Raw genomic sequence first — 26,571 nt, 5'->3', positions numbered from 1 at the left:
GAAAAAGAAAAGAGACGAACAAAAAGGGGAGAACTTCATTCCCCAGTTCTTAAAATCAAAACGTCTCAAGAAAACGTCCTAAAAAGAGAATAATGAATGAATAAAGAGCTCAGTCACTTCATATTTGCTAAAGCCATTTCAACTTTGTTTTTATAACGCTAGAACTATTAACCCTTGTTGTACCTTTAACCCTCTAACCACATTACAACCCCAATTCGAGGCTGTTTTTGATATCATCGGAGTCATATAGCATAGTAGAGGAACTCGGATGAACGTGCAAAATCAACGTAATCCTAAGCAAGAACATAAGCCGAGAGTAAACACTTTAGCCACCAAAATTGTGTGAAATGAGTGAACTACCTATGGTGAGGTGTTTTACTTAGCGATCCCCTCAAGCTCGTTTAATTGAACATGTGTCATTTTTCTTAAAACATATGACCTATGATAATTGAAATGCGGCTTTTGGATATCGTGTCTCTACTTTGTATTTTCGAATGCATGTAATTACAGATGCTCGAAATTGTGTCAAGCACCTAGTCAAACCGGGAGGTTTTCTAGCTTGCTTGTGATTGCGGGTTTAGTTTTTTAGTTTACTTGGGGACAAGTAAAGTTTTAAGTGCAAGGAGGTTTGATAGGGGTCAAAAACCCCTATCTTTGGGTACGGTTTTAGGACGGGTTTTAGCGTTATTTAGTTAATAAGCGAGCAATTCTCGCATTTAAATGCTTTTGTGTGAGTTAGTTAGAAATTAGAAATGTTGTATTTACTTTTCGTTGTTTAGGCTCGTTTTATGATCAATTTAAGCAAATACGGCCAAAATGGGATGCATATTATAATTTCGTTATCTTTTGAAGCTAATTGATCCATCAAAAGTCGCACCAAACGAAGCGTTTGCTCAAAATAAGCGATTGGCGGGTCAATTTAGCCTTTGGACTAATGTTGTTTGGAGTTTTTGTGCATGCGCAAGGATAAGTTCGGGCGAAAAGACACGTTATTGGCATTTCGGCGACCGCGCGGGGGCACATCGGGCTAGACTGCTCGACGAACTGGCCTTCGCAGGCCAGCTCGGCGAGCAGGCATTGCCTGCTCACCGAGCAGCAGTGCCTGCACGGCGAGCAGACCTACGGGAATTGGTCAAAAAGACCAATTCTGCCCCCACGACGCCACGATGGACCCCACAACTTCCTACCTGCATAAGGACACGCAAATAGGTCAAGAAAAGGGCCCGAGCCACACCTATAAATAGGATTTTTCCAATGTAATTAGATATCTTTCATTATTTGTAAATTACTTTAGCTTTCCCCTTGAATTTCCTCTCCATCTCCTCCATCTTCATCAACCTCCATTGAAGCTCCTTCAAAGCTGTTCTCCAGGAATATTCAAGGTCTGTCCTTAAGACCTAGGAAGCCGATTGCAGAGTAGACAGGTTCCTTGAAAGGGATTTTCGTATCTCCTTTTACTTTTCCTTGTTTTTACTCTTTGATACAGTCTATGAATCCTAGGCTAATTGTATCCCGTGACATTGTTCTTCATCTTTAATAATATTTTAGCTCTTGTTTTGTCCTATGATTGTTTGGTTAATCTTTGTCTTACGCTTTATTCAATTGGTTTAACTCATTCAAAAGCCCCAAAATCGAGTAGGCACATATTGTGAGCTGAATCTGACCTAGTCAGAGCCTAGGAGATTGACGACCTCTTAGTTGATTAAGCCCAAATTGCTAAGCCTTAGACCTAGTTCCGGCCTTACAAGAGAATCACGCACTAGGAACTTCAGGAGGGTAAGTAGTGTTAATCGCCTTGAATACAAGTGACTTAGATTAGGTTTTTAATCAATAGACCTAATAACCTAACCTCATTATTATCGTTCATACCATGTTCCTTCGGGTAATTGCATTAGTGAAAGATCAATTAGGAGTAGTTTAACTTAATTAGGAGTAGTTTAACTTAATTAGGCATAGAATAACTTAGTTAGAACTAGTATAACTTAGCTAGGAGTAGCGTAATTCAACCTATGAGTAGATTAACTTAAGAAAACAAACTCAAAACCCACAAAGCCTAGATAACACCTGAGACCTAGTAATTCGATACTTGTGGTAAATAAGTCCTATGGATTCGATACATGGACTTTCCAGATTTATTACTTGATAACGACGGGGTACACTTATCCCTTAGTGAGTCTCGCGGTGCGAACGCCGTGAGGCGCATCAATACTCATACAGAACATCAAACATAAACATCAACAGAACATCAAACATAAACATGTTTCATACACATACACATACACATACTCAATCACTTCTAGCAGTATAACTCATAGGTGTAGGAGTATTGCCAATCACAATGAACATTCAAAGCTTTAGAGTATGCCTAATCAGCCTCATGCTTAATGATCATTTATACATACACTCTATGAGTCCTAGCTTCCTAAACAGTTATATCTAACCAATCAGTTCATACCAATCATTTCATCATCACCCACAACATCATACATATATGTAATCATTCAATTCAAACCCACATAACAATATATATACTAAATCAGGCTAGTTTCCTAAATCAATGAGTTCTAGGTTCCTAAACAGTACATCAAACATACTCAATCACTTCTAAAGGCATGACCAATCAGTTCAAACCAACATAACATTAATATATATTCATTAAGTTAAAGAAATCTTCCCATATGCTAAAGGCATGAACCGATTGACAATCTCTTCAGTCAGCCTTCCCATGTACTGAAGCATTCTTACTATCCCTGCAAATATTATGTTCAAATAAAAAGGAATCAGATGAGTTCATACCATCTACTGTATCAGGCACTGTATTGCCCTAGGTTAAAAAAGATAAAGACCCAAGCTTTTCAGCAGTGAATCTAAATACAATAAAATCAGTATAGCTAAGCGAGAGATCTAAACCTTTCAACGATAGGTCTGAAAATCACAAGATCCTTATTCCAGCTGCTGAAACCGACATACACAAAAGTAAATCGGATGAGAAAAAGATAGAGTAAGGAATAATGATACTCTAATAAATCTAGGAACGAAGAAAATATGGCTTACTAGTACCGTGTTTCGAGCTCACCCAGTGATTGCATGTTCAAATCAACCATGGAGATAAAGAGGGATGAGAGGGATGAAGCTCTTGCGTAACCTAAACTGGGGTTTGGGATTAGAAAGAGGGTTTATATATCAGCTGAAATTTCAGTCAAACAATAGAGTGCCTAAAATTTGGTATGGCCGCGTAAGTGAAATTTCATTTGCTGCTTTTTTGTTTTCGGCATACAATGACATTCATTTATTAGAGGTGTCATCTGTTGAGCGCATCAAATTTAACGAAAACACGCGTTTTCTTTGGATGACAGGATTCTGTAATCGTAATGTCATCTGAGAATCGAGCGTATTTTTTATTTCGCCTTCAGATGACATACTGTTAAAATACTACCACGAAAAATATTCAGACGACACGAAAACAAATATCTGTCATGCATCTTGTGTTGAAACACCTTTCCACATGATTAAGACAATTAAATTTAAGTGCTTTGATTTAATTGTACTAATATTTTTGTTCAATGTTGAGTAAGTAAACTGACTAGAACAAGAACCGAGTGATCACGAAAAGAAAGACAGAACAAAGTCATTATGAGCAAAGACACAAAACAGAAGTTGAGTAGAATGTAACTCAGCCTCGTTAAAAGAAAAGTCTTCGGAGGAATAACGCTTGAAGGCAAAGCTGATCAAAGAAGCTGAGTAAAGATGTAACTCAACACTGACAAAGGAAATCTTAAAAGCAAAGTCGAACAATCAAGCTGAGTAATGATCAAGTTAGCGCCAATGATCCGTTTACTAAAAGACAAGGTCCGACAGGTCTCTGCAACAAATCAGAAGCCTCGAAAATATGATCAAAGACCTTTTCGAGACGCATGGATCGTCTGACATTTAGCAAGAAGACAAACCTGGCGCTAGAAGATGAACCTGACACAAGGAGACGAAACTGGCAAGCCTGCCTCCTGCACAAATCAGAAGACAGGATTGGCCTGCGATTCTGGAAGCTGACCTCATGAATGACGAAAGAAGATCGTTTACTCCAACGGATATGTCTGAATTCAAATGATTTGAAGCTTCAGAATTCACTATAAAAGGAAAAGTTCATCACTTGGATCCTTATGACATATACAAGAAAATACAGACAAAAAAGCAAATTTTCACAAGAGTGAAAATCCAAAATAGAAGATGTCTGAAAAGAAAGCAAGCTCTTACACCCAATTTCCAATCATTGTGTAAAAGTCTAGAGTGAATTTGTATTCATCTAAAGTGTTCTTAATTTTGAGAGAACAATTTTGTATCAATTGTAAAGGTTAGAAGAGTGGTTCTGAGTACTCGGTTATAGTACTCAGTGGTAGAGAAATTCTGGATACTCGGTTATAGTATTCAGTGTGAGATAGGATTGAGTAGACGAATAGAGGACGGTACTCTTGCATACTCAGTTGCTATTGTAAACGGTTTGTGCTCTACCTTTAAAGAGCTCAGTAGTGAATTGAAAAAGCCCGGAGGGATTCTGGGGACTGGACGTAGGCGGTGAGGCCGAACCAGGATAAGACTACTGAGTAATCTCTAACCCTTTCTCTTGATATATATGTATGTGTTGCTTGCTTAAATTACTCAGTATATAATTTGTACAAGCCGAAGCTGAGTAATCAGAGTGCTGAGTTGGAAGCTGATCTAAAGTGATATTTCCCAACTCACAATTGAAATAGCTCTAGTCAGTGTCTGACTAAAGCTGTCTCACACTTCACTTAGTCTTGCTGACCTAAAGCTGAGTTAAATTATCAAAGAATTAATTAAGTCAGCATTTTTAAGCGAAAAAGTTATATTAGTTCCTAACCCCCCCTTGGAACTAATCATATTAAGTTACACGGGACCAACATCTTGTGTCATGTGAAAGGGAAAATGGCATAGTGAATTGGAATCAAAATTGGATCTCTCCCGTTTAATTACTTGGACGTTCCTCTTTTTCAAGGGATCCCAAGAGCTAAATACCTTGCGGCGACTGCGGATAGAATTATTCTCTCTTTCTTGCACTGGGCGGGGACGTCTCTCTCTATGGCTGGTAGGCTGACACTTGTTAATTCAGTTATCACTAGCTCTCTGATCCACACCTTTATGGTTTACAAATGGCATGTGAGTTTGCTAAATAGGCTCAATAGACACATGAGGAATTTCATTTGGACAGGTTCAGTTTTGTCCAAAAAGCTTGTTACTGTTCCCTCGAAGGTTTACTTAAAGTCCTTAAAGGAAGGAGGATTGGGTATTAAACACCTCTCGGCCCTTAACTTGGCTATGAGTGGTAAATTGGCGTGGGGCTTTCTTTCCTCTAATTCTTTATGCTTTAATTTGTTGAGGACGCGCTTTCTAAACAAGGCTGGTTTGCCAAAGTTTCGGTTGCAGCGATCGTCTATTTGGTGGTCTGTCAAGGTCGCCTATCTCAAGTTACGAGAGAATTGTTTTTGGCCATTTGGATCATCTTCTGAGTTGTCATTCTGGAATTTGGAATGGATTTTACCGCCCCTGGCTGAACAGCTTGGGATTTCTATGTCAGACCGTTTGAAGCTCACTGATAGAATCTCAGATTTTTATAAAAATGGCAACTGGAGGGATCTTTCGATGCTGGCTAGTCCGTTGCACTAGCGCATCTGGAATATGCATGGAAATGGCTCTGAACATGATTTATGTTTTTGGAGACCCACGAGCAATGGCCTCTTCATGGTAAAGTTATTCTATCACTGGCTACGTGCTCCTCCGACTTTGCCTTTGGTTTTTCAGTCAATTTGGAAACCTTTTATTCAGCCGTCACACTCCATAGTTTGCTGGCGTGCATACTAGGGCGCTTTACCAACTCATGATGCGCTTCGTGCTAGAGGTCTGCCTCTAATATCTTGCTGTCCGGTCTGTTTAATGGCTTATGAGACGAGTGACCATTTGCTTGTTCATTGCCCCTTTGCTTCCCAAATCTGGTTTAGCATATCGGCTTTATTTGGTAGAAGACTTGTACTTGATTCTTCTCTACAGACCCTCTAGCAACACGCCTTCTCACACAAGTTCAGTTCGCAAGTCCTTTCCCTCTGGCAGGTCGCGCTTGTCAACGCTGTTTAGTTGATCTGGTCTGTAAGAAATGCTTCTATTTTTGAGAGCAAGCCACCAAACATTCATGAGGAATTACGCTATCTTTGGTCTGTAATTCGTATTTCTGATAGAATCAGCAACAGATCGGTATGGAATTCTATTGTTGAGTTATCTATTCTACATAATCTCGGGTTAAACGCTCGTCGTCATAGGGCCCCTCGAATCATTGAAGTTAGATGGCAGCCCCCTCCGTTTGATTGGATTAAAGCTAACACTGATGCCTTCGTGATCTCGGGTAGAGCTGGTTGCGGTGTGGTTTTTGGAAATAGTCAGGGGCATCCTCTTGGGTCATTTGCCTTCCTCCTTGATTGTGCTTTGGTACAGATGGCGGAATTGCAAGCTGCTATTTTTGCAGTTTCGATTGCGAGGTCACGTGGATGGACTCGTCTCTGGATTGAAAGTGACTCGACTTATGTTATTCGAATTTTCCGTGCCCGTGCGCAGATCATTCCCTGGACAATGTGTGTAGATTGGTTAAATTGTTTAGATTCAATGACGCATATTTAGGTGGTTGTCTCCCATGTGTTCTGTGAGGGAAATCAAGTGGCGGACGCTCTTGCTAATTACGGACGTCTGGCCTCAGATTTACAAATGTGGAATACCCTTCTAGACTTCTGCTCCCTTCTTGCTAGAGATAATGTCATTGGTTGGTAGGGATATGTTTAGATTTTCTTAAAACATTCATTGTACTGGTTTCATATTTTTTTCATCTCTTCATTTATATATTTGGTTCTTTGCATTTTCGGGGGTGCCAACCTGGTTGGGATTCCTGTTGGGCTAGGTCCGTATTTCAATAAAAAAATTATTTTTAATTGTATTTTTTAGTTTAAATTGACTGTTTGTATTTTTTTTGTTGCATTGACTATTTGTATCTTAGCTCTTAATTAGTAATATTAATTTATTGGGATAAAGTACAGAAATACCTCTAACGTTTACAGGCAGGAGCAATTTTATCCCTAATGAATGATAAAATATAGTATATTTTTAATTTTTTTTCACGTTTAATCATATATTTGTGATCTGTTACTAATAAATGATAAAATGACACATATATGTGAAGTGTAGATGACAAGATTTATGATAGAGAAGACAATTTGATAAATAATTTTTCCAATTGACCAAACTTGTCAACGTTATGGGTAAAATTGCTCTTGTCTACCAACGTTAAGGGTAAAATTGCACCATTTTAGACGTTAGGGGCAAAATTGTTCTTAGATATAAATGTTAGGTGTATTTTTTTACCTTATCCCTAATTTATATCGACGCTAAGTTGTTTTGCATCTTAATGTTTCCAATTAAAATTAAATTTACCCTTACATTATTAAAAATTTGAAAAATTGATTTGACTATGATAACTTGCTGATAACTTGCCGGATCCGATTTGATATTCTCTGCCAGAGTTACCTGCAAAACAGAACCGAAGACAGGATCTCCGGAAAAACTCTCCGACGATCAAGTCAGTTTTTGTAAGAAGGTTGGTAATTTGACAATAGTATTGCGGGGAAAAATGTGAGCGTACCTTTTTCCCTCGTTCTTAAGGCCTTTTATAGGTAACCGCCGAGGGCGGTTACTCCTTAGTGGGCCACGTTCTGAGGGCGGTTCCCCCTTTTTAGGCCATGTCCCTTTCGTGGCTTTCATGGCAACGAACGTGGTTCTGAGTGGGAGTCTTGATGCTCCGTTTAGGAATTCGGGGCGGTTACCCGCTTCACCCGTTTCCGCTTATTCGGGTCCCATTCGGGGTGGTTACTCGCTGCGCCCGCTTCCTTTATTCGGGTCTCATCCGATCTTAGACCATAGGTCTAAGTATGGGCTGGGCCTGCGAAATGAGTATGACCCGGTTTAGCCTCGCGGGTCATCACATGCCTCCCCTTTAGTTTGATACAAGAGCCCTTTAGGGTCTGTTCATAGGGGACGCTTCGTTTTCGCTTGTCTATTCAAAATTCAAAAACTTGTGAATTTTTCCTCTTTCGTTATTTCTTTTCCGACGTCATCTTTTCCGGCGTTGACCTCTTATTTCCGTCATTTCTCTGTGTTGTCTTTCCCATGTAAGTTTTCCTCTTCATAATTTGTACCTCGTTCGGCTTTTTACTTCTGTTTATTTCTTTTCCTCAACATGTCGAACCCCGACCTTGACTTCGCACCGTTCGATGAGAGCTACGTCCGCGAGGTTTCTCATGAAGTTGATGAGATGGTTGATGAAGTTTCAACCAGTTCTCATGGGTCTGATTCCCACCCCGCTGACTTCCTCCACCTGGCGAATACAACCGACGAGGGTCTAGGTTTTGACCCTAAGAAGTTGATTCCGCCACCTGTCCCAACCCCCCATTTGTTACCAAAGAGGGACAGGTCGGGAAGCCTAGTTTGTCGCGAGACCATTGAGGATTTGCGGGTGCAATATCCTTGGCTCCAAGGTCTCGAGACCATCATTCCCGGGGAGGATAAAGGACCGGGCGATTACCCAAAGGGGTATTTCACCATTTTCGTCGCCCAGATTATCTGCGGCTTCACTTATCCGCTGGCGGATGAGATTGCTTCCATCCTCGGCGGTTACAGAATCGCACCTGGGCAGTTACATTCAAATGGATGGGCCGACTTGACCCTGGATAAATTTCTGGCGGATTGTTTGGAGGTTCCTTTCTCGCTTAAAATTTTCTCCAAGCTTCATCATTTCAAGAGTTCAGCGGGGTATTTCACTTTCATCCGCCAGAGTGGATACTATGGTTTTAACGAGAAACTGAACAAGATCCGCGAGTGGGATCGCTCTTACTTTTTTATCAAGTTTAATGAGGGAAATCCGAACTTCCTTCGCCATTGGGGCCGGCCCAATGTGAAGAGTTTGAACTTCGGTTATCCCAGCGAGGAAGAATCCGCCGTCATCAAGTTCCTGAAGAGTACCCCTCATTTTGTATGGACATATGATCAGGCCTTCCATATGCTAAGGAGCCGAGTAGCGATTGCCTACCGCGAGGGGGATCGCGTGGTCTATATCCCTTATCGCGTTTTTGTACAAGGTACTTTTTATTTCCAAGTTGATGATTTCTCTTAACCCTTTGCAGGGGTGATCCTTTATCTCAAATCGCTGCAGATCGGGAGGCTAAAGCCTTAGCGAGAAGGAAGAAGCGGATGGCGGGAACCGCCTCTGTTGTAGGGGCGGATTCTTCTGGAGGAACGATTCCTTCCATTGAGGCGGCTTCTCCTGTAAGGGCCTCCGTTTCACAAGGTCCCGCTTCTGCCTCCGAGGATCTTCCTTTGACGAGGAAGCGGAAGATAAGTGCGGATACAGAGTCTTCTCGTCCCAAGAAGAAGAACACCTCCGTGTCCCTTACTGTTGGTGGTACACCCGTATCCGCCTCATCCAAAGGAAAGAGCAGTACCCCAATTCATGAGGTATCCTGATCTATTCCCTCTTTCTATATTGCTACTTTTTTCCTCATGAGCTATCTGCTGTTCTCTTGATATTTTTCTTTACGCCTTTGCAGCCAATTCCTGACATCAGCGGATGGTGGACTAGGACCTTTGGCATGGCCGTGAGTTTTTCTTGCAAGGACATTGTCTCTTCCATATGCAATGTCCTCGGGCGGCTTCCCTCTGCTTCCCGTGTGCGCGAACAAGTACCGCTCCCTACCGCTGTGGAGGGGATCGAGAAGCGTTCTGTAGAGGTATATTGTTGCTTGTCATTCTCTTTCAAGGATCTTGCGTCCATTGTAACCGCCTATTTCTATTCGCCCTTTTTTATTCGTGAGCCGTCTTATATGCAGATTATCAATTTCGCTGAGGGCATTCTCCGAAGGGATGCCGAGCGAGCCAAGGAGTTGGAAGGTCTTGGTACTGAATTGGCGACTCAGAAGTCGCTTTATGATGATGTCCAAGGGAAGGTGAAGGTCTTAGAAGGCGCCCTTCAGAAGGCTGTGAGCGAGAAGGAGGAGGCTCTTAAATCTCTTCAGGCTAAGTCCGATGAGCTGCGAAAGGCCCTCGATGATCTAGCTGATTCCAAGGAGACACAAAAGAAGAGGGCTAAGGAAATTCTGTTTGAAGACGGTGCCCGCATCTACTGGTATGGGGAGCGGATTCATGCCGCTTATGAGCATGGACATCAGGGTCTCGTACTTAACCGCCCTAAGGTTCCCATCCCTGAAAAGGATTTAACTGAGAAGTGGGACAAGCTGGAAGCCGAGGATGCTGATATGGATGAGGTACTCCTCTTAGATTGGAAGAGTTTTCAGGAATCTCCAATTATCGGCGAGATCCCTACCCAGAATGCGGAAGAAGGGGCACCGCAGGACATTTCTCAGCCTGAGCAAGAGGTACCGCCCTCTGAAGCAGTTATTGATTCGAGGGTTGAGGATTCGCTTGAAGTAGATCCGCCCACTGGAGGAGATGAGGGAGTCGCTGGAGGCGAGGAAAGCAATAGGGGTGAAGGAGAGGAAGCCGTAGCATAGTTTAATTTATATTTGGACTTTTTGTATGTAACAAACTGCCCGTATATATTAATTTTCTTTCACTTGCCGCTTTGCCTTGCCTATACGTGCGATTATTGTCACTTTACTTTCATGTATGATCCTTGCCTTTTGCCGACTTCATACTTGTAATTCTTCATAGTAATTTTTGCTTTCGCTAGGGTGGCCAAACCCTTTTTGCAATTTTTGAGTACTCGTTTATTCGCTTAATTTTATGCCTTACTCTATTATTTTTCTTTCGAAAATAATATAATCATAAGGTTAATCATAAGGTTTTGCGAGTGATGCGTAATCATGCATCCGCCTTTCTTTAATAGGCAACACATTTATGTGTTTTTTGAGTTTAACCCTAAGGGTTTTGTGAGTGATGCGTAATCATGCATCCGCCTTTCTTTAATAGGCAACACATTTATGTGTTTTTTGAGTTTAACCCTAAGGGTTTTGCGAGTGATGCGTAATCATGCATCCGCCTTTCTTTAATAGGCAACACATTTATGTGTTTTTTGAGTTTAACCCTAAGGGTTTTGCGAGTGATGCGTAATCATGCATCCGCCTTTCTTTAATAGGCAACACATTTATGTGTTTTTTGAGTTTAACCCTAAGGGTTTTGCGAGTGATGCGTAATCATGCATCCGCCTTTCTTTAATAGGCAACACATTTATGTGTTTTTAAGAACAATCCGCATTCGGGCGTAACATATTGAATAAATGTAATAATTGAATACCTTTATTGATAAAGAGAAAAGGTTTATTACATAGGTACACCAACTGTGTGGGATCAAAGCCTCATTAAAACCTTTTATCAGAAAACCCAATGGGAAAAACTCATAAAAGGAAAAAGAGTACTCGTCATTTCCTCGAACTACTCGGCCTTTTTATATAGGCGTAGATTCTCTAGATTCCAGGTGCGCGGGAGCTTCTTTCCGCTCATTTCTTCTATTTCAAAAGTGGCTGGTCCCAGCTTCTTGGATACTTTGTATGGTCCGATCCAGTTGACGCCCAGCTTGCCTTTGCCATCTCTGGATTGTATTTTATCCGCTTTTTTCAAGACCAAGTCGTTCTCGTTGATTATTACTTTTCGCATTCTTCTGTCATGATATTTCTTGATTCTATTGCGGTATACTGCCATTCGCATGTAAGCTTTTTCTCTTCGTTCCTCCACAGAATCCAAAGCATCTCTAATGTTGATAGGATTTTGTGTGTCGCAATAATAAATTATCCGATCTGTGGGCGACTTGATTTCAACAGGTAGGACTGCTTTGGCTCCATAAACTAGCGAGAAAGGTGTTTCGCCTGTTGCTGCCTTTACAGAGGTTCTGTATGCCCACAACATATGGGGTATCTCATCCGCCCAACCTGTTTTTTTGTCTCCTAGCCGCTTCTTGATGCCTTGAATCATGGCCCTGTTGGTAACCTCCGTCATACCATTCGATTGGGGATGGTTTACGGAAGAAAAATGATTTTTGATCCCCATGCTTTCGCAGTATGCTTTGAACTTGGCACAGTTGAACTGGGTGCCATTGTCGGTTATAAGCTTTTGCGGGATTCCAAATCGCATGATAATGTTCTCTCGTAAGAACTCGATCATTCGCTCAGGTGTTTGTGCGGTTACTGCCTCCGCTTCTACCCATTTGCTGAAATGGTCAACTGCGACTATCAAGTACTTCCTTTTCTTTGTCGTTTCTGGGAATGGACCCACTATATCGATTCCCCATGTTGCGAATGGCCACGCCGTCATTATAGCGATTTGTTCGGCTCCGGGAACATGCTTTTCATTCGCATGTATTTGACAATTATGACATTCCGCAACCATCTTTTGGGAATCTTCCACCACCTTGGGCCAGTAGTATCCCATCAGTTTGACCTTTCTTGCCAACGCCGCCGAAGCTTCGTGCGCGCCACAAATTCCTTCATGTAATTCTCGCAGCACGTAGTCTCCTTCGTTGCGACTAATGCATTTCAACCATGGACATGTGTACGATTTCCGATACAAAGTTCCATCTCGAATTGAGTATCGAGCTGACTGCCCAATTAGCTTTCTGGCTAAGCTCTTATCAACCGGTAAATCTCCCTGCTCCAGATATTGGCGAATGGGCATCCGCCAATCTTCATCGTCTTCCAGTTCTTCGATGACCATAATCTGATCGACCTCGAATGCTGGTGCCGATTTTATTTCCAAATTGCATGCCTTTTGGCTCCATGGTTCTCTACTTGCCGCTGCTTTTGCCAATTCGTCAGCCTTTGCATTTTGGCCTCGCGGAACATGCACCATCTCCCAAACGACTCCCTTGTGCGTTAACTCTTGTGTCAATCTGCCGACTACCTGATGGTATTTTACTAGCTCCTCCTGTTTCACCAGATAATTTTTTGTGATCTGGTTTATCATGAGTTTGGAATCGCTGTAGATTACCACTCTTTCTGGGGTGAGTTCATTGAGCAACTTCAACCCGCATATCATTGCTTCATACTCTGCGGCATTATTGGTAGTTTTGAAAGTTAATTTTGCTGCATAGCACAGGCGAATAACCTTCGGGCCCTTGATGACGACTCCCAGCCCAGCTCCATCTGTAGATAATGCCCCATCTGTGTATATGCTCCACTCTTCTTTTTGTGCCTTCGGACATTCATCGTCATCCCAGGTGAATTCGTTCACGAAATCGGCGAGTACTTGGCTCTTTAGCGGTGGTCTCCCTTCATAGCGAATATCGAATTCTCCCAGGCGAATTGACCATTCCATCAACCGGCCGGATGCGTCAGGTTTCTGTAATACCTTTCGCATTGGGATGCCAGTTCTCACAATGATAGTATGCGCCTGAAAGTATGGTTTCAATCTAGCCGCCGTGGTTATCACTGCGAGGGCCATTTTGTCCAACTTCGAATACCGGAGTTCTGCATCCTTCAGGACTTTGCTCACGTAGTACACCGGATATTGTTGCCCTTCTTCTTCTCGCACCATCACAGTGCATATCGCCATATTGGTGACGGATACGTAGAGAAATAAATCTTCTCCATCCTCCGGCCTACTCATTAAGGGCGGATAACACAGTAATCGCTTTATCCCCTCGAATGCTTCTTGACAATCCGGCGTCCATTCAAAGGACTTGGATTTTTTGATGGCATTGTAGAAAGGTAGACATCTCCTAGCTGAGCATGATATGAATCGCCCTAATGCCACCAACCGCCCATTTAGTCTCTGTACTTCTCTTATGCTCCTCGGCGTTTTCATCTCCATTACTGCTTTAACCTTCTCGGGATTCGCCTCAACTCCCTTGCCGCTAACAATGAAACCCAGGAACTTTCCCGCTCTTGCTCCGAATGTGCATTTCTCTGGGTTCAATTTGAGGCCATATTTGATTAGCACTTCCAGGATTTCTTTGATATCCTGTGGGTGGTCTTGCATTTTCTTGCTTTTGATGATCATGTCATCAACGTAGATCGAGAAGTTCTCGCCGGATTTGTCTGAAAATATCTTGTTCATCATCCTCTGGTATGTTGCTCCCGCGTTTTTCAATCCAAAGGGCATCACCTTGAAGCAATAAGTCGCCTGGTGAGTTATGAACGATGTTTTGATTTCATCCGCCTTCTCCATGGGTATCTGATGGTAACTGGATTTCACGTCGGTGAATGATAAAGCTTCATATCCTACAGTTCCATCTACCAATATATCAATGTTAGGAAGCGGATACATATCCTTCGGACATGCCTTGTTCAGATCTTTGAAGTCGACGCACATTCTGTACGTTCCATTTGGCTTTTTGACTAGCACCACATTGGCTAACCACTCCGGATAGGTGACTTCTCGAATTGCATCTGACTTTAGCAAATCCGCCACTGCTTTTTCAATCGCCTTTTGCCGCTCAGGAGCATGTCCTCTCTTTTTCTGTCGCACTGGGGTTGCACCTTTGTCTACATTCAAATGATGGGTTGCTACATCTGGACTTATTCCTTTTAGTATTTCATTTGGGGCGGCAAATGCCGACTCACATTGGACCAGCACCTCGGCAATGGCTTTCTTCGTTTCTTCGGGGAGGCCCGTCGCTATTCGCACATTTTTGTCGCTTGAGATGGCGAATAGTTCCGTTTCTCCCAATGCTTCCGCTGGCAACTTCTCCTCTACCCTATCTTCCTCGTTTGGCTTTGGTTCAAGTGACAATGTATAGGCCTGTTGAGATACAAGTTGATCACCTTCAACTATGACTCGCCCTTGGTGTGTTAGTAAATTAATGTTAAATGCTTCATTGAGATGAGCGACTCCGTTTCTGACAGGAATGGGCGTCCCAGAATTATGTTGTAGGCCAATGGGAGATCAACAATTGCGAATTCTAAATCACCTCGCCATTTTAGCTTTTTATCGCCCATTTCTGCCTCCAACACCACCTGTCCACTTGTTTGAGAGGATTGACCCCCAAAACCTATTACATCCATGAATGTATGCTCCACTCGCTCGTCATTAATTCCCAACTTGTTGAATGCAGTCCGAGTAATAACATTACAAGAACTGCCAGTATCAATAAGGACCCGCTTGACGTCCCATCCTTCTACAGCCATTGTAATCACCAAAGCATCCGCATGCGGCTCCGTGATTCGCGCGAATGAGTAATTGAGGGCATCCCCCCTATGAGTGTTGCTTTTTCGCTGTTCACGACGAGCTCTTTTTGTTGGAGGCTCATAGATCCCGCCGGCTATCACGTTTATCACTCCTTTTTTCTACTTCTTTTCGGGCCTTGCCTCTTCTTCATGTGGTAACGTTGCTTTCTCGTCACTAGTCTCCTTTCGTACAAATTGATTCAGCTTGCCCCTTTCGATCAGCCTTTCAATCTCCTTCTTCAATTCATAGCAATCGTTCGTGTCGTGGCCGTTCAATCTGTGGAACCTGCAATATTTGTTAGGATGTCGCCCCAAACTGGTTCGACCTTTTACCTCGGGGAACCGCACATCCTTCTTCAGGGGGCTCTTTTCGATCCAAAGTAACACCTCCTGGCGAGTCGTGTTTAATGGTGTCTGATATCCGCCACTTTGAAAGGGGCGATCGCCTCTTCGAACAAAATTACTTTTGGACTGGGTCTGGCGCCGATTGTCCGAAGTGGATCTAGCGGCATCTCTTTCTCGCCGGGTTTGAGCCCTATGTTCCCTATTGACATCATCCACTTCCATGAATTCCTTTGCTATTTTCATGAGTTCGACCACTGTGCGCGGCTTGTTGCGGATGATTTCCTCCCGCATACTCCAATCTGTGGTTCCATCTCCCATGATGTTGCGGATGCTCACGATATCCGGGTTTTGCAATCGCACCAGAATATCGTTGAATGCGACAACAAATTCCCTTAGGGAATTATAGTTCCTCTGTTTGATCTCCTTCAGCTGCCTATCCGTCACATCCGCTGCCTTACAGCCCACAAATTTCGCACAGAAATCCCGACTATATTGATGCCAATTGTGAATAGATTCTGCGGGTAAAGATCGAAACCAATCAGATGCGGCTCCGCCCAAAGTTGTCGAGAATAACCTGCAAATGATGCTTTCACTCGCTCCTGCAACATCCATTAGTTCTCTGTAGTTCCTGACATGAGCCTCAGGATCAGAATTTGGATCCCCATAGTATTTAGGTATCGCGGGCGCTTTGATTCTGTGATCTGGAATGATTTCCCGCAACGAAGGGGCAAAAGGTGAATCGCTCTGGACCTCTGCTCTCGGCCTAGGCGAGTACCCCATTCGCTCCATCATGCTTCGTAATTGATCTTCTAAGTCAAAATCGGGTATTCGCCGGACCTCTTCCATCCGCTGCTGGTGAATTCTGGGTGGCATCCACCCGCCCATCGGTGTTGAGACGTGTGCCTATTGGGGGACTAACCGCTGTCCCGTTATAGGATCAAAGTTCCATGTGTGCTCTCGCCCAGGAGTCATCAACTCCGAATGTCTGTGAGGAAAAGGTTCCACTTGCTGTAGTGGAAGAGTGCCTTGCACTCCTTGCAACGGTTGGGATGGCTGCCAGGGCGGATGTATCGTCGTAATGAGATCTGGGTGCGAGTAGTTGCTCGGGTGGCTGTGTGGGTTTGTGCGACTACTCTGGCCCACTTGATTTGGCGCCTGAGATGGCTGCGGGAGGGCCGATATGATAGGGATAGTCGGTGATTGTGTTGAGATAACCACAGGTTCTTGAGGAGCAGCCGCCACGGCGGTATTATGTTCGGCGAGGGCAGTTAGTAAATTAATCATTCGATCTCCAGCCGCCTGGCTCATATTCGAAGCCAAGACTTGTCCTGCCATCTGCACGAAATCACTATTGGACATTTCCATCTCAGTTTGCACTTGGACTTCCAATAAGGGACTCAATTGTCCCGAAGGACCCGATGAGCTAGGCACCACAGGCTGTGTACTTGCAGGTTGCGAATTCGCAATCCGTGGTCCCCTGGAGTTCATACTGGTTGATCTAGTGGTAACGCCGGTCGTTCGTGATGGTTCTGACATGTTCTTCGTGTACCTTTAACCAAATGTTGGTAAAAAAGGTCCACCTTCACCGCACCAATGATAACTTGCTGATAACTTGCCGGATCCGATTTGATATTCTCTGCCAGAGTTACCTGCAAAACAGAACCGGAGACAGGATCTCCGGGAAAACTCTCCGACGATCAAGTCAGTTTTTGTAAGAAGGTTGGTAATTTGACAATAGTATTGCGGGGGAAAATGTGAGCGTACCTTTTTCCCTCGTTCTTAAGGCCTTTTATAGGTGTTTTTTAGGTAACCGCCGAGGGCGGTTACTCCTTAGTGGGCCACGTTCTGAGGGCGGTTCCCCCTTTTTAGGCCATGTCCCTTTCGTGGCTTTCATGGCAACGAACGTGGTTCTGAGTGGGAGTCTTGATGCTCCGTTTAGGAATTCGGGGCGGTTACCCGCTTCACCCGTTTCCGCTTATTCGGGTCCCATTCGGGGCGGTTACTCGCTACGCCCGCTTCCTTTATTCGGGTCTCATCCGATCTTAGACCATAGGTCTAAGTATGGGCTGGGCCTGCGAAATGAGTATGACCCGGTTTAGCCTCGTGGGTCATCAGACTACTATGAATCAAAGCATTGAGTCGTTATTAAGAAAAAGTTTTCTTCATGTAGTGGAGCCCCTTTCCAGATTCAGATTCAGATTAAGCATTCATAAATAAAGGATGGTTTTATCTGTCCCTATAACTTTTACTAATAGTTACCAAAACCGTCAGTACACCAGGCGTTGCTACTCTAGCAACGGTTTTTGTAAGACGTCGGGATAAGTTTATGTAGGATGGCTAACTTGCGACGCTTTTGCAATGGTTTTACAACAGTTTTACGACGGGTTTCAAGCTGTTTTATTGAACCCTCCTCTAGGACATTTTAGAAAAATATATATATTTTTTTATTTCATATATAATATTTGAATACGTTTTAAAAATATATAATTACTAAAATCAACTAATGGAGGCATTAATCCAAAGATTAAGAATATACTTGATATATGAACCAATGAAGTCAATTTTCATTTAGAGTACTAACTTATAGTTTAAGTTGCAGACGTAGCTTGTAACTTTTTAATACTTAAATTAGTTTCTTCTTTACATGTTTTGTAGGCCTCTCCAACCATAGAGGGAGTAGAGTTTCTAAGTGTTAAACGATTTCTCTCCACCAAGTTTTCTTCAAGTTAAAAAATTCGTTGAATGTGCAAGACTTTTTTCAACTGGTATGCCTTATTTTTTGTATTGACTCAATATATTAACAGTAAGACATTTTATAAGTTTTAGTTCATATTTGATAAACTAAATTAACGATAAGCCGACTTAACGATCATATCGTCCTTAAGAATGAATTTGCCTAAGTGTTCAACAAAGTTTCCTTATAAAGATATTGAATTTAACTACGTTTTAATGAAAACACCAGAACTCACTTCGGATCATTTACCAAAGTGTTACATAAAAATATATTGAATTGCATGAACTTTATTAGATGAAGTATGAATTGATACAAGTTTACAGAGAACAAAAAGCATGGAAGCATTCAAGAGGACTTAGTGAGTTCAAGGTCGATTTTCCTTTCTTCAAACCTCGTTGGAGTTTGTCAGGCTCCGGGGTCGAATCCGCTACTTGATCTTCTCGCTGAATCTTCGGAATAGAGATGGTTCTTCTACTACCAAAATGTAAACTAGTCTTGAACATATCTTAATCTAAATCTAATTGCTACTGTGTTTGTAATTAATTTAAGAACAATGTGTGTACATCAAATTGTTTTTACAAAATTGAACTCTAATCTCTGACTCATTTCTGAGTCGGAGTTTCTGCATAAATTCTGCACTCTTCTTAATTAATCTAACTCTCATTGAACTCTGAAATCAACTATTAATTTATAGATGTTGAAGGGTCGTGTCTAAAGGTCGTGTCCGTTGCGAAGAGACGTTTCTATCCACTCGACCGGACGCGTTTCTTTGAAATTAAACATGTGAAAGATGTGCTGCAGGAATTTCTGATGTTACCGAGATCATGGAATCCCTGCCGAGATTAGGGGAGCAATTTTTATCCTTCGAAACGAACAGGCGTAGTGCCTGAAAAAGGCGTGTCGCAACCGAGATTAGGGAATCTCGGTCACGATCTCTACCGAGATATGGGAATCTCGGTCGCGATCTCTACCGAGATCCGAGATGTTCTTCTCGCGGTTCTGACTCCATTCCCGTCTTCCTCGTATCGGTGTGCTGAATTCTTCGTCTTTTGGCTCGTAACTTAGGGTTTTTCCTTCGTTTTTGATCCGTTTTCGTTTCTATTTGGATTTTACCAAATATTTAGGTACCTTGCATGAAAGAAACATATTCGGACGTAAAAGTATTCTAAATAGATATAAACAGCATAAATTCATGACAAAACTGACGTAAATATTAATGATATTTTAGGTATATTTTGGGCTTAACAAGCGGGCTGCCCTAATGCGAGCATTAATGATACCAACTTGCTCCTCTTTTACAGTCATTTCCTCTCAACTCATTATTCATGGAATTGGTACAATTCCATGAATATTCACCCTATATATGTTAATACAAGTTTCCTTCCCAAAACAATCTTAATTATCTTTATATATGTATGTGCTAATGCTTGATCGTTATAATTTGTTTAACAGATAATTAGAATGTTTCTGTATATAAGCAATTAATAAAACACTTGCTTCAAAATTAAATTAGATTTATCATCTGATCTTGTCAAATTATTGCTCAAAACTGTATACTATTTTTAGTGATCGTTGGCTAAAAATATATGGGTTGTTTATGCATATAATTAGAGTATCTCCATCCACAAATTTGCAGCTTAATTATAACTAACTGAATAAATTAAGGTCTACCATTCAATATTTGATGCAAATTGGATAATTATAGAATGTAAACAATGCTATAAAAACCTAAACAAGTATATGAAATATATCAGTCATCAATAACAGCTAAGAGTAATAATATCTTGCATATTTTTACCCTTTTGCATCGGCCCCGAATTCACCATTCGTGTGGGCCGGTCGTCCAGGGTAAAAAGATGATTGGAAAAATAGTGGTTTCAGGGTTTTCCTTGCTTCTAGTTGTGGGAGTGGTGATCGGAGTTATTGCTACTGTGAACCGGACTGAAGAGGGTTTGGGCAACATGCATAATTTATCCCCACAAATGAAGGCTGCAACCCAAATATGCCAACCGACTAATTACAAGGAAGTTTGCACAAAAACTCTTGGCGATGTTAATAGCACTGATCCTAAACAACTTATCAAAGGAGGCATTTTAGCAATTTCAGAATCATTGACAAAATCATTGAATTTGAGCAATGATCTAATCGTTAAGGTTAAGGAAGGTGATAATAGAACAAAGACTTCTTTGAATGATTGCAAGACATTGTTGAATGATGCCAAAGAAGAACTTGATGACATTATTGAAAAGGTTTCTCAAGTTAGCTTGAAAGACTTAACTGAACAAGCAGATGAGTTCCGTATTTGGTTGAGTTCAATCATTTCTTATAATGAATTGTGCATTGATGGTTTTGAAGACACCAACGATTTGAAGGCTACTATTTCCAATAGTACTGAATACGCTAATGAATTGACAGACAACATATTGGAAATGCTTGCAGGATTTTCAAAGATCCTTCATTCATTCGGTCTCCAATTGAATCTTCCTAATTCACGTAGACTTCTTGAGGAGGACAACGGTTTCCCGACTTGGTTATCTGCTGCTGACAGGAAGTTGTTGGCTGTCAAAGACACCAACAGGCCTAAGCCAAATGCAGTTGTTGCCAAAGACGGCTCTGGCCAATACAAGTCCATTAATGCTGCTATCAACGCTTACCCAGCCAATCTCAAGGGACGATATGTCATTTATGTCAAGGCTGGAATTTATAATGAGGAAGTCAAAGTACCAAAGAAGATGCCTAACATTTTTATGTATGGTGATGGACCTAGGAGAACCATTGTCACCGGAAAGAAGAGTTTCGCCGGTGGTATCAACACCTTCAACACTGCTTCATTCGGTACGTAACCTAATCCTAACTTTTTTCTTCCTTTTTGTCATCATCGGTTGATTGATTCTAATATATATATACAACAGCTGTGGACTCCGATGGTTTCATTGGAAGATCAATGGGATTCTCGAACACAGCCGGTCCAGACGGTCATCAGGCTGTTGCCCTCCGTGTAAACTCTGATATGTCAGTGTTCTACAACTGCAGAATGGACGGATACCAAGACACATTATTGTACCAAGCAAAACGTCAATTCTACCGCAACTGTGTGATCTCGGGAACCATTGATTTCCTGTTCGGATACGGAGCAGCAATCATCCAGAACTCATTGATCATCGTGAGGAAGCCAAATCCAAACCAGTTCAACACAGTGACAGCAGATGGAAGGAAAGAGAAGGGACAAAACACTGGACTTGTGATCCATAACTGCAGAATCGTCCCTGAGGAGAAACTAACACCACAGAGACTAACAACAAAAACATATTTGGGTAGGCCATGGAAAGCATATTCAAGAACTGTGGTTATGCAATCTCAATTGGGAGATTTGATTCAACCTCAAGGATGGAAAGAATGGATTGGATCTCAGTTCCTTGATACTATTTATTATGCTGAGTATGCAAACACTGGACCTGGAGCTAATACAGCTAGGAGGATTAAATGGAAGACTCTTCATTTCCTTAACAGACAAGGTGCTCAGCCCTTCACCGCCGGAACTTTCCTTCCTCAGTCACCTCAATGGATCGGAGCCGCCGGAGTACCTTTCTTGACGGGCTTCAAGAACTGACAACATATATCTTTATTTTGTTCATTATCAATTTATTATGCCTCCAACCTTAATTCCTTCTAAATGGAAAAGTGCAACTTATTATTTTATTCTTTTTCTTTATGCTATTTTCATTTTCAACGTTACGACAAAGGTAAGGTATAAAAAATTAAATTGAATTAAATCGTGTCTCCTCCTAGAATATAATTACACATGAAAAAAAAATTAATAAAATAAATAAATAAATTTTTTTAGCAAAGAAGAACACGAAAAAACTAACGAGTCTTGATCACATACACCTTAATAAGCATGTAGAATTTGCTTATTCACCATTAGATCTAGGCTTATTATAATCCTAAGGTGGAGATTCAAAACATCTTGAGGCTTAGATTTAATAAGCATAGATCTAACGGTGAATGAGCAAATTCACTTGCTCATTAAGGTGCATATGAAAATTCCTGAAAACGAACAATAGTACTGCACTGAACCTATTTTTGAAATTCATTGTGTAATCCAAAAATAAATAGCAGTACCTTTTTTCACAATAATAACTTAATAAGAGAAGTACATTACATTATATCCAATTTTCGATTTTAATGAAAATATATTTTCATATTTTAAATATATATTTCTAAAATATTTTTAAAATAAAAATATAATTTTTATTTTAATAGATATTCCAAAAAAATATAACAATTTTATAAATACTTTAACATAAATTTAGAGATTTTATGAATATTTTAAAATAAAATTTTAATTCTATCAAAAAAATTATAATTTTTATAAAATGAAATATTTCAAAAAAAAAACATGTATTTAACAGAATATTTTTATCTTAATAAAATAGTTCAAAAAATAAATAGATTCTTTAATATTAAAATAAATAGTCACACTTATTGTGTCACGAGAGAATTTCTGTGGCTAAGTAGTGTAGCCACGAAAATATTACATTTATGCCACAATTTTAAATGTGGCACAAGTGATAATTTGTTGTTGTCATGCTCATAATTTGCTGATATTTTGCCTTTGTAAGAACATATGGTTCCTTATCATTATTCTGAAATTCTCATTGGCAGCAAAACCTTATGGTTCCTCTTGAAACTGATGTTGTGTGTTAGCTTGATTAGCTTTAGCATTTGGCCTTCTGTTTTTGAATCCATAACCCTGAGGATAACCGTGTTTTTTTTTGTAACATGAAGCTTCCATATGACCTTCTTTACCACAATAATTGCAGATTTGCAGTTTCCCATGATCTGTATAGGATTTCTTGTATTGAGTATTAGTGTTTGGTGTAGGGGATTGAAAAGGTCGATTGGTTTGAGTAGCAACAAAGGCATTGGGTTCAATGGTTGATGATGAAATATTGTTAGACTTCAAATGTCTATCATGATGTATAGCTATAAAAATGCTCTATTTAGAGTTGGTAAGGATTCTTGCAGTAGAACTTATGAGCATACAATAGAGACATTGTTATTTAACCTCGAAGGAAGGTGATTTTTTTCTTCTTCTAAAAGTTATGTGTTGAGCGATTTCCGCAAGTGCACGGTATACGCTTGTAGTAATAAAAGATATCGAACCCACAGGGAACGCTTTTTAACTAAAACTTTATTTAATTCGGTTTTAATCACGTGTTTAGGTTTAATAAAAGAAATACGTTTAATTGATGGAATTGGTTTTGGTAAATTAGGATTAGATAGAAGTATTATATCGAGTTTAGAGAACAGTTCTGTCTTGGGATTTTGATTACAAGACAGACACTACCGTAATTGGAATAAATAGAAGGTATAAAACTTACTTTCATAAAGCAAAGAAAGCAACTTTAACTTTGTAAAGATTATAGACATGTAATAATATAAGGATTTATTCAATTAAATGGCTTTGAACCGTAGAAATCCCCCTGATGTTGAGGTGATGTCTACCTTAATCAAACTAGTATTTTATGTCTAATAAGCCGCGATCAGCGATCATGTCATCCATAAAAACTAAATCTGTCAAGTGTTCAACAAAGTTCTTATATGAATAAGATGGAATAGAACGTTTTAATAAAAACACCAATTTATCATTTTGAAAATCATTTTGTCAGAACAATATCAAAATAATAACAGTAAGAATGTATTGAATAAATAAGTATATCATTAATGAAATGTGAATCTTCACAAGTTAACAGAGAAGTAGAAACTTGGATAGCATTGTAACGAAAACTTTGAGATCCGGGTTGACAATCTTTCCCTCAAACTCCGTAGGTGCGTCAAACCTCATGCGCTTCAGCCGTCAATTCTTCTCGCTGGATCTTCGGAATAGAGACTGCTAGGTCCACTACCAGAATGAAAACTTGTCTCTGATCAACATTGGAAACTAAACTGATACTGTGTTTATAACTAATCTAATAACAACTTGTGTATAACAAGTTTGTTTACAGAAATGAAATCTAACTTTCTGATTCTTTTCTGAATCAGAAACTCAACATAATAACTTTCTTCTCTAATTTCTCTAACTTTTCCAACCTCTCCAATTTCTGAAATGGATCACTTATTTATAGTTGTTGAAGGGTTGTAAATGATGAGTCGTGTCCGTTGGTGAAGGGTCGCTTTTATCCAAACGAACAGACGCGTTTCTTGGATTAAAACATGTGTTTTGTGTGCAGAATAGTTCGCTGTCGCGACTGAGATTCTGAAAATCTCAGTCGCGACAGGGGATACAGAGGCGAGTTTGAAGACTTCATCTTTCTCTCGAGCTGGCTTCCGTAAGTCGCGACTGAGATTATAAAAATCTCAGTCGCGACAGAGAGATATTTCCCTGTCTCTCGACTGCTTCTCATCCTCATTGAGCGTTCTTCTGACTGATATGCATTCTCGGTACGTTTTTTAGGTTTTTCCTCCATTTTAGCTCCGTTTTAGCTCCTATTTGGATTTAACCAAATAATTAAGTACCTTGCATCAAAGAAGTAAATAAAGACGTAAAAGTATTCCAAATGAATATAATTAGCATGATTTTAATGTAAATTTAACGTATTTATATATGATATTTTAGGTATATTTTGGGCTTAACAAACTCCCACACTTAAGCTTTTGCTAGTCCCGAGCAAAATTTCACTGAATTTATTCTTTAATCAATCTCTTTATAAATAGAATATATATCCATATATTCCTCTTTAAATTAGTTAAACCGAAAAGATAAACTTTTCATGGTAAATTTATACGCAAAGTATCAAACTAGCTAGTAAAAAAGAGATATATCATTCGTCTTGTATCTCAATTTTTATATTGAAGTATTCGGGACGGTGTAAGCACGCATGTTTCCGAATCTTTCATCTCAAGACATTTCTAAGCACAAAATTTCCTTTCCCAAACCTAAACTATTACAAATATAGATTTATTAAGGACTTAGGTTTAATATATTTGCTTAGTTACGCCCAAGATAAGGGTGGTCTCGATCGTAACTTTATACGCATTTTATTTGCTTTCGTGTTCGTTTAAGAGGTACCGATCATGCCATGGGTGGACGCAATCGTTACTTAAAACTTTAAACACGTTTAATTTTGCTTTAATTTTTTAACGTTCCTTTCATACCTCGACCGTGATAAGGGTGGTCGCAATCGTGGCCAAAAGTAAACGGTACTTAATGTTCTTCCCTTTCATACCTCGATTGTGGTGGTCTCAATCGTGGCCAAAAGTTAAGAATACGACTACTTGATTTAATTAACATGAAAATAAAATTGGGACAGAAAAATAGCACATTCATCCTATATTGACTTAAAATTCAACATGTATTATGGCTAAAGTTTCCTTAAAAACTTCAATTGGTTTTTAATGTAAGACGAAAAATAATATCGAGCTAAAAAGCTAAAGTTGTTAGTTCGATTTATGCCTATAAACCTAATTGAAAATTGAAAATAAGATTTATATTTATCATGAATTCATGATATAAAATAGAGATTTGAAACTAAAGAAATTTTACTTATATACATTTACTCGAGACGTTTTTGATAAAATCGTATCGGAGATTTGTAAAAATATTTGTAAAAATATTGCTCGTATAGAAATATTATTTCTAACAATAATGATAACCTTAAAATATGCTTAACATTATTTTGAAAGTAGAATTTATTTGAAATATATGAAAAATATACTTAACAAAAATATATGTTTATGAAAAAAATTTACGTTTATGAAAAATTGCTATTTTTGAAAAATGTTGCACATATAAAAATGTTGCAATTGATTTTGCAAAATGTTGCATATTATATTTTACTTAAAATTGAATAACAATGTGCATTTATATTTAAATAAATGCTGCATTCATTCTCATTCGTTGCATTCATTCGTACTTAAAATTTAAAACGAATATGAAATATCTCCTCCCACACTTAAGTTGGACCATGTCCTCATTGGTGCAAAAATTGATAAAACACAAAAATAGTACGAAATAAACCATACGAACTAGAATTGAAAAATATGGTACGATAACATTCAAACATAATAATAAAGAAAATTGTACCAAACATAATTAAAAATATTGTACCGAATTTAACAAGACATAATAATAATAACGAAATTGAGTTAAAGAAGGAAAGGATAAAACCTATCAAGGTGAACTCGGTGGAGAAGACATAGTCTCAACTCCTTGGCGTTGGAAGAAAGATAGCAACCGGCGACGAGTAGATTTGTGCTCACGTCTCAACGTAGT

At 40.0% G+C, this 26,571-nt stretch overlaps 1 protein-coding gene across 1 annotated transcript; it reads left to right on the top strand.

Annotated features, from left to right (window-relative positions):
• The first annotated feature begins 20,070 nt into the window (after window positions 1–20,070).
• LOC136227500 (pectinesterase-like) lies at window positions 20,071–21,975 on the top strand. Its single transcript, XM_066016189.1, has 2 exons — window positions 20,071–21,131; window positions 21,209–21,975. Exons 1-2 carry the CDS (start codon window positions 20,153–20,155, stop codon window positions 21,904–21,906), a joined length of 1,677 nt encoding a protein of 558 aa, XP_065872261.1. The 5' UTR covers window positions 20,071–20,152; the 3' UTR covers window positions 21,907–21,975.
• The last annotated feature ends 4,596 nt before the right edge of the window (window positions 21,976–26,571 follow it).

Source organism: Euphorbia lathyris, chromosome 4 (assembly GCF_963576675.1).
Source record: "Euphorbia lathyris chromosome 4, ddEupLath1.1, whole genome shotgun sequence".
In the NCBI taxonomy this organism is placed as follows: Eukaryota; Viridiplantae; Streptophyta; class Magnoliopsida; order Malpighiales; family Euphorbiaceae; genus Euphorbia; species Euphorbia lathyris.
The sequence above is the reverse complement of the archived record's forward strand: the minus strand, read 5'-3'. Positions and strand labels throughout refer to the sequence as shown.

Excerpts from the sequence above, each read along its gene's own strand:
- LOC136227500 (XM_066016189.1), top strand. The coding sequence starts at position 20,153 with ATGATTGGAAAAATAGTGGTTTCAGGGTTTTCCTTGCTTCTAGTTGTG. Across the intron at positions 21,132-21,208 it reads CTTCAACACTGCTTCATTCG|CTGTGGACTCCGATGGTTTC; the intron begins GTACGTAACCTA and ends TATATACAACAG.